Source organism: Macrobrachium rosenbergii, chromosome 12, assembly GCF_040412425.1.
Source record: "Macrobrachium rosenbergii isolate ZJJX-2024 chromosome 12, ASM4041242v1, whole genome shotgun sequence".
NCBI classification, from domain to species: domain Eukaryota; kingdom Metazoa; phylum Arthropoda; class Malacostraca; order Decapoda; family Palaemonidae; genus Macrobrachium; species Macrobrachium rosenbergii.
The window spans coordinates 27,689,717-27,699,322 of NC_089752.1; the positions used below are offsets into that span (position 1 = coordinate 27,689,717).

The 9,606-nt window shown below is 35.1% G+C and overlaps 1 protein-coding gene across 1 annotated transcript; it reads right to left on the reverse strand.

The window, feature by feature from the left end:
• Window positions 1-625: 625 nt before the first annotated feature.
• On the reverse strand, window positions 626-8,296 carry LOC136844463 (cytochrome c oxidase assembly factor 5). The gene is made up of 4 exons (XM_067113726.1): window positions 8,158-8,296; window positions 4,017-4,156; window positions 3,227-3,328; window positions 626-917 (listed from the first exon to the last, which is right to left on the reverse strand). The coding sequence occupies exons 2-4, from the start codon at window positions 4,119-4,121 to the stop codon at window positions 876-878; spliced, it is 249 nt and encodes an 82-aa protein (XP_066969827.1). The 5' UTR covers window positions 4,122-4,156; window positions 8,158-8,296; the 3' UTR covers window positions 626-875.
• Window positions 8,297-9,606: the final 1,310 nt, after the last annotated feature.

The window sequence follows — 9,606 nt, forward strand, 5'->3', positions numbered from 1 at the left end:
ATTCATGGTCAACAAAATCATGAAGGATAACTTACAAGCTTATTAAAACTAATGAAGGTCAAGTACATTGAGTAGTCAAGTATTTATATAATAAGTTGTCTTGGAAACACGGAAAAGAACTAAAGTTAAAAGTTCTTAAATTTTCAAAAATATTACTGTTACCAATAACCATACACATGGTTATGAAGGATAAGCTCACTTTATGATCCAAAACACATCAGATTTCAAAATACAGTATGTTCACAAAACTGAAAAAATCTATGTCCATTATTACTTCATGCATTTTTAGTTTTCTGTAAAAGTAAACTATTGTGCCGGCTTTTTCTGTCCGTCTGCACTTTTTCTGTCCACCCTCAGATCTTAAAAACTACTGAGGCTACAGGGCTGCAAATTGGTACGCTGATCATCCACCCTCCATTCATCAAACATACCAGATTACAGTACAGCCCTCTACCCTCAGTAGTTTTTATTTTCTTTAAGGTTAAAGTTAGCCATATTTGTGCATTTGGCAACGATATAGGAGAGGCCACCACTGGCCCAAGGTTAACTTTTCATTGGCCGCAGCTCATACAGCATTATATCAAGACCACTGAAAGATAGATCTATTTTCGGTGGCCTTGATTATACGATGTACAGAAAATGCATTTTTTACTTGCTGTCTTACGTGTAGTTCTAAATCATAAAAATACACAATTTCAAACAAAAAATCAGTAATGGATACTCAAGCAATCTCAAATTGTTAGTAATGTTTATACAATACTTATATGTAAACTGTACAATAATACATTTCCATTAAATGCTTGCAATCAAAGGAAGCAGCAAATTTAAAAGAAATTTCCTATGTACAAAATACAATTCATACAAAGACTTTCACACTAATATCCCTTCCGTCCTCTGAATCTCTGTCGAGTGTCAAGCTGTGAAAAGAACAAACGAGATTAAGAAATAATAATCTTTGTACTGAAATGCTGACGATAGTTTACTGAAATAAATGTGCTAAGAAACAGCAAATTTTAAAGATAACTTGATTTTCCACAGATTTGCAAGTCCTCACCTTTTATTTATACCTTCAGCAATAGCTGGTCTGGTCACTGAAACTTGGTAACAAGGTTGTTAACTAGTGGCAGTGAGTGAGGGGGTGGAAGACCCACCCTCTCACTCAGATTTATCTTGTTTCCTTTTCCGTCAGCAACGGGACAATAGAGAGATTGATTAAAGGTGGGATTATATAAGACTTCAGATTTGTATAACAATGAAAAATGCAAATGTTAGCCTCCCACTCAGAACTGAGCGAGGGAAAGATGCCTTGTGTAACTAATACATCTTGACGTTTATGTCAAGGATGACAGGGCCCCACCCCAGATTAAAACTATAATCCATGCAATACCCTTGCACATCATATTCTTTGGAAGCTTGAATTTAAAGCCAATGGCCCCTGTGGGCTTTTTCCATATGAATAAGGTATCATCTTCTGGATAAAAATTGTAATAATAATAATACATAAAGTTATTTTTGGGTTTTTATGCAATCATTCAGGTGTAAAATGAAACAAAATTGAGCAGTCTACCTTGAAAATTGTTAGCGCTACATGTCTGAACAAAAAAAGTACAGTACAGTACAAGGAATTTTCTTAACATGCAGTGTGAGTGACTGGTACTTTCTTACAGAAAATGCGACGCTACTTTGTTCTTCATTTTTCATATTTTTCTTCATTTTTTTCATATTTTCCTTGCTATAAGTAAAACTTTGCATTTCAATAACTAAATAATTTATCTGGGTATACTATGGATTTGCAACAATGACTCTATCAAAAATATTTTTTGGGCAAATTATTTTTGGGGAAACTGAAAAATTTTCTTATATCTCGTAATTTCTACTCACTATTTCACCTGCACGGTTATTTTTTGGTGATTTTTATGCCACTGTATACACCAATGATTCAGCTGCAAAATGAAAATAAGCTGAGCAGTCTACTTTAAAAAATGTCAGAGCTACGCATCTTTGAACAAAATTGTATAAACATTTTTTTGTGCATATTGCATGGGTAACTGGCACTTTTCTTAAAGAAAATGTGACTTTACCTGTACTTTGTCATTGATTTTTTCATATTTTTCTTGCTTTAATTACAAATTTTTGCATTGCAATAACTAGGTAATTTACCTCAGTGTGCTACAGATAGAAAACAGACATTATCAAAAATATTTTTTGTTGGTAAAGTATTTTTGGGGAAAAGTGCAAAATTTTCTCATGTCTCATAATTTCTACTCATTATTCAACCTACATAAAAGTTACTTTGGGGGGATTTTTTATGCCATTGTAGAAAAATTATTCAGCTCAAAATGAAACAAAATTGATGGTCTACCTTGAAAACTGTCCAAGCAACACGTCTTTGAACAAAAAATGTACTGTATAAACATTTTTATGCTTACCACTCAAGTCACTGCCACTTCCAACAGATGTAATAGTTAATGAGAGTCATAAGTGAAATGGTTAATCACTAACAGATAAATACTCTAGGCAACCTCTGTGAGAACTGAATAAACTAGCTCAGTGTTCTCCTTAAAACACTTAATAATGAGTGTATGGCTTGTTGTAATCTCCCTTTTGGAAAAACAGAGAACTTATGTTTCCCATAAAAGAAGAGAAGGTAGCAATATGGTCTACTACGAAAACCAAGATATCTACAACCTGACCCCCTAGTATCAGAAGGACATAATGAGTTGCATCTACCAACTAATGAGAGCCAAAGATAGTTTGCACACATACACAGTATATGATTGTCAAATGCATGTAACAAAAAATAAACAGGGACAACATTCACTGATATTTCTAAGCCAACAAGGTTAAAAGTGTCATAACTCACCAATAATTAGGATAAATTGAATTCAAGGATTCATCAGACCCACAAAATCACCTCTGCAGCAGCAATGACTTGTACTGTAATTTCCCTATGAACAGTCTGTGTTTGTATAGGCTCTACTTATGTTTAGAGAACATGCAACCTATTTGGAATCTTGTACCAATAAAGAACATGCAACCTATTTGCAATCTTGTACCAATAAAACACCTTTCATACATCAAACTCAGAAAAGGAAGGAAGATTTCACTAGCCTTGATGTTGACTAAAGCTATTTGTAGAGAATATTTTTCATAAATACAGCTCATTATCTTTGGTAATCCACAGATAATGAGTGGCTAAAATGAATATCAGTAAAAAAAGTCTTACCAATGAACGTTTGCACTCAAAAAATGTTGTCCGAAGGTTGAAGCACTCTTCAGGTACAGAAGGGTCATTGGTCAGCAGGCATTCTTTGGGTGTCTTTCGATGCTAAGGGAGTATAAAAACCAAGAAAAATAATCAGAAAAATAATTTACTGTATAGACTACAATTAATATTGTAAGTAAATACACATACTGTATATACAAACTATTTATGTAAAATTTTTATGTTAAGGTATTTCCCAACACCTTTCTCTATACAAAAGTGCAAAAGAATAAAAAAAGAGAAACCATACAATGGTGTTGGGTAGGTTTTTGACCATATTTTTATGTTTTTTACCATGGATTTTCAAACGGGTAGAGGTGTGGGTTACTGTTTTGCCAGGTGATAAAAATACTCTTGGTTTATAGACAAAATTCTTAAAAAAAGCTAACAAAAAGGCACTTTGATTTTCCCTTGCTCCAATTGTCACATGTTTAAGAATAAATACCTATGAGTCCTGTTCATAGACCTATAGAGGACTCATAAGGCTTGCCCAAAGAATTTATACCTAAATAAAAGAAAATTGGTGCTAGGTAAAATCAAAGTAGGAAAACTTTTTTTTTTTAAGCTTTACGTAAGCATTTTTATAAAGCAAGAGTAGCCTACCTTCTATACTGTCTGACAAAAATGTAACCCACATCTTCAACTGTTTGAATATCCATGGGTCAAAAAATACTTACACAAAAATGTGTTTAAAAATCATTCTATTTTAATCCTTGCACACAAAAAGAAATTGCTATACAGTAATTCTCACCAGTCTAACACAATCTGTTGCTAAGAGACATGCTTTTAAATCCTGCCTCAGTTGAGCACAAGGTCTTTTATCTTCAGCTACATCAGATTCTTCATAGTATTTCATCTTTCAGAGTATGTACACTTCACAAGATTCAGTATCTGAAATAAACTGTTCATTTAGTATACCAGTGCACTACAGTCTAAATGGATTAAAAGATATAATGTAAAATTTTCATAGGGTGATAAGAAATATATTTGGTTAAAGAAACTTTGAGCACAAAATATAAAATATTTGCTAAGTACCATAAGCATAAACATATTTTACTTATGCTGAGGTACTGTCATATAACAACTAACACAGAGTACTGCTGGCAGTACAGTATTTACATGAAAACAATGCAATATGAGCACTGCATTTTCCTGTGCACCAACAAAAATTCTCTTGACAGTATACCTGATGAAATAAAAGATGAATGTTGTACAGAACTACGGAAGAGATATGAGAAATGTTGGTGATATGAGTATATGAAGGCAAAAGTTGGTACAAACATAAGGTATTAAGCTGTAATGGGTATGGAAGGCCCATGAGAGACTATAACAAAAATAGGGCATAATTCATTAATTTTTATACTGCAAATACAGTAAACCCCCGTATTCGCGGATTTCTCTGTGGAATGATATCTACCCATTATTTGTGGAAAATTCGCCCATTCGCGGTATTTTTCACTGAGAAATACTCGCTAATTACTGTATTTTCATATTTTCATGACTAAATGCTTTTTTTGTGATAAAACTATTAAAATACTCAGGTATAAGCATTCTGGAGGGTTTTTCCTGTGTTTAAACTATCAAAATAAGTAGTTCTAAGTGATTTTAGAGAAGTTTTAAGCATTCGCGGATTTTAGCTATTCGCGGGGGGGGGGGGACATCCCTGCGAATACAGGGGGGTTTACTGTAATTTGGTAATTAGAGGTACTCTTTTCCAACAACATTACATAGCCTACATCAATACACTTGCATATCTCCAGATGGTAGCCATAAAAACCTTTTACATCACGCAGCTATTAATTAGGAGAAACAAGAACACTAGGGAATGTTAAGAGCTATTGAGGAGCAATTGTCAGCAGTGATCACAAACTTGTCATTGCCACATTAAAACTGAAATCAAAAGCAACCAAGAAAAAATTGAGAGTATCTACATTTGATACAGTAAAGCTTCTTGGAGATGAACATCAAAAGGCTTTTGCAACTGAATGTTGACATAGACTTGCTGTTATAGAAATCATATCTGAGGAGGAGCAGACAATTATATAAGCACTGGTTCAACACCAATAAATTAATCATTCTGCTAGAAAAGAAATACTGTACTGGGATAAAAGTTAACAAGATGGAAACCTGGGGTACAATATAGCATAGAAAAAAACACGGTACACATATACAAATTGCAGGGAGGATATGAAAAGTTATCGGAGACTATTTGAAACAACAGGCTGATGATATTGACACAGTCATGTATTCAGCAAACAGCACAGGTGTTGGGTAGCCCACAGAATTATTAATGAATTATCCAAGGGTGAAAACAAAAGGATTAATTATAACATGACATAAGGAAAAAAGACAATGCTTGGCATAACATTTTGGTGAGATCATGAATAAGAAATGTGAGGGGATAATTTGACAGATATACTGGAAGCTGATAAAGACCTTAATATGCTAATGAATGAATTAACAATACAGAAACTTAGAAAATAGAATGAGGAAATAAAGCCTGATGACTGGGAATTGGAAATCATAGCTAGGGGCCACAAGAATGGTCAACTGACTGAAAGCAGTAACTATCAAGGTATTACACTTATGTTGGTTGTAATGAAAATACTGTATTCAGTATGCTTATTTTCAATATACTGAAAAAAATAGATTAATAGCTTTGAGATAAACAAGCCAGCTTTAGACAAGGCAGGAACTGCATAGGTCAAATATTTGTGTTATGACATATTGTGTTGCATGTCTGCAATCCCTTTCCGATGGCTTACTATGTTTATTACAAGAAGGCATTTGAATCTAACAGTATGTAAAGCTACCTGAATTTATCCTTGAACAAATCTGCAGTAAACAGATGAGTGCCACAAAACCAATGTTATTCCATATTTGCTGTTTGCCCTATTCATAAATTTTACTGTGGAAAAGATAGTCAGAACTGTAACAAAGGTTCAAAATGGAGCAGCAATAGAAACTTGACACTTAGAATAGGCAAATGATACCGTTTTAATCAGCAAAACACCACAGCATATATAAAGCTTGCACAGAGAGATGACACTCAAAGCAAATCTGAGAAAACAGAAGTAATGAGGACAAAGCATGCACAAAGGGATGAAATATCATTAGTTTGAGGAAGCATCAATGACACTGAATCTTTCAAATATTTAGGAATAATGACATCCAGCACATTCTCCTGTGTTCATATTTAGTGAAAGACTAAAGAAGGCAAATCAAACAATGGACAGGCTGAATATGACTTGAGAATCAAATAGACTGAAACTGCACACAAAACATAAGGTTATGAATAAGTCTAGCATGATCTGTATTCTTCAATGTACTGTACCTGAATCTTGTTATGACAACAAACCTTTATCTAAAAGGTTTTGTTTGTCTGAAAGTACAGCTTTAAGAAGAACATTACGTCAGATGGCAGAGGAGAGCTAGAAATGATACCATAAGGGAAATTATGCTAATTCATTATGTATATGAGATAACGAAGACGTATACCCACTTGAATAACAATTATGAGAAAGGAGCCTGAAGACGAGTAAAAATTTGTAGAGGACGAGCTCAACCTATGTATGCCCTAAATTACAGTAGTCTGAATTTTCATATACATGTACAGTATAATGTAACTTAATCACAGTCCAAGGTACATGTACAGTATTACCCAAACAATGTTTAGGATTCCTAAACACACTCAGCCTTCCTCCTTAATCCCTGACTAAAACTTGTGGTAAATTGTAAGAAAAAATATACAGATGGCTGCACATTACACTAAAATAATACACTACTAAAGATAACACATGCTGACTCACAAACAAGCTAAAATGTCTGCTTCATTAGCCTAGGCAACCAATATCTTTGTGATGACAATTGTGATGGAAGTTATGGTAGAACTATATAGTAGCTCCGTGGCGGCGACTGCCTTCTAACTTAACTTTTTCTAGTTTTTTGGTTAATTATGAATTTACCTTTAATTTTTGGCGCTCAAGTGTAATTAACCCCTGAAGTCCACCCAACAAGGGGTTTCCATACGCGGTCTTCACAAGACAGAGCACGGGTACGTATGTTTCGAACAGTGCAATAACTTGTTAACGTATGGGTACCCAACCCCCCCCTGGGCCAGTATTAAACACGGCGAAGGGACATTCCACTTGGCCGACAACAAACAGATGCACCGCCAGTATCAGAACCCCTAAGAGTGTAGAAAAAACCAGTTGAAAAGGTAAAAACAGGCACAGAGCTAATATATAGAATTACCGAAGTTATACATATGAAAATGATTTCTTGCATTTGTAATGTTCATTCGCTAAAAATAATGGGGTTGATTGTGGACCAGGTACTTATAACTATCTCAGAAATGGGAGTTAGTGCTCTAAGAAAGGTTAGGTTAGGATGTAGCCTATTGGGTTTTTCGGCAATTTTTACCGAGGGAAAAAAATGAAATAATTATACAACCCGGAACTGCAGTTGCTCTAAATATTACAATTTTTTATGGCACCAGTTTAACTTACCGAAATAGCCTAATGGCCATAGGCTAAATATGGTTAGCTAGGTCTTATGCAACGGTCTAGTTGTCTCCTGTGATAACCTATAATTGGGAAAATTATTTCCTGTATAAATCTATTAAGACCTGACTACGTAGGCCTACAATAATGGCTTATGTCTATGATTAAGACCAGAGTCACTCTAAAGTTATATTCCTGGCAGAGGACAAATTAGTCTAGGATACCGTGGTCAACAAAAGGTTCCTTTTCAATGTTATCAGGTTAACATTTGGCTTGTTTATTTAACATAATCAAGGATGTTTATATAATACAATTACTAGTTTCCCGATGAGTCAATTCCTATACATTTATGCATACCTGATCCAACCAAAACAAGTGCATACAACTTACCGGGGCATCGAATGAAGTAACTGTGACGTCATATGTAAACATTTTGAAAATTTGTCTTCTGCTCTATAGACAGACTTTATCCTATTTTTGGTGTCTTCTTTGTATGTAATATTACTATATATAAATAAGAAACTTCAAAATATCTACTTGGCATCTCTGCTCCTTACATTTATTTATATAGTCCTTCTATCGGTCTTTTTTGATCCCAGCGGAGGGGTCAACTGGAGGCTGAAGCATCTTTTTGTATTGGAGTCATAATTTTCTTAAATATTTCACCCATCGAATATATATTTATTTGTGAATAGATATACCTTCGAATTCTTCTTAAATATCCCCAAGTTTCTATACTTTGAATTTCTGCGGCAGATTGTTGAATAGTTCTGGGTCCCTTCTATCAAAGATCCGTTTCACGAAAGGCACTCAATGTCTGAAAGTGCCCGGTGCTTGCCTTGGCCTCCACCTCAGCCTTGACAACTAAATATCATATGTCATTCTCTGAAAGGGGGAGAGGGTATAATCTTGCACGACGGAAGGGAGCATATCCAGTAAAATGGTATACACACTCCTCTAATGCACACTATTAAGTGCACCAGTATAGCATTTTCCTAGACCAAGTTAGCCACTTGTCAATAATATGATCATAGATACCTCAGACATCACAGATCGGCTTTTGATCATTTCGAGGCCCGAACTGAAAGTGTTTTTTCTTGAAAATATTTTCCATTGATTCTGTTTTGCTAATATGTGTGCTTGCACTTTAGTAGGCTACTGAGGTTGTAAAGACATCTTTACCCATTAATTACGATCATGTATCGCATCTATGAACGCAGCAAGAATCTCATGTATATATTTGTATGTAGAATTTCCTGGCCTTTTCGCCAATATATATTTTATTATTGTATGTACATTGTGTGTCTTGTTATTGTTATTTGATTGACTGTTAACAAATACAAATTGCTCTCGCTCAGCGTGCGGGTCACGGAGACCTGGGGGTCGGGCACCACGTTTCCGTTCGCACGCTGCTATGTAGGCTATACCTTATAACCAGGTAATAAATCCCTTGCCTGCGCCTACTACTCAATTCTTCTTTTTTTCCATCTGTTGGCCTCTCATTTCAAAATTCACCCCCACCAAAATCACTTTCATATATCATAATAAAGTTTTCATTAACCTACCCATCTCACAGACTCATCATCAACATAGAGTTACGGGCTGCTCTAGAAGCAAGAGCCCGTGCTGGCACAAGGCCAGCTAAATCTAAAACAACAACATAATAAATCCCTACGGGCTGCTCTAGGAGCAAGAGCCCGTGCTGGCACAAGGCCAGCTAATTCTGAAACAACAACAACAGTAATAAATCAATCAGTACCCAGTTCTGTCTTCTTTGACCTCACAAGGTGAAACATTCAGGAATTGGGATACGGTCACCAGTGCAAAGATGCTTCAATG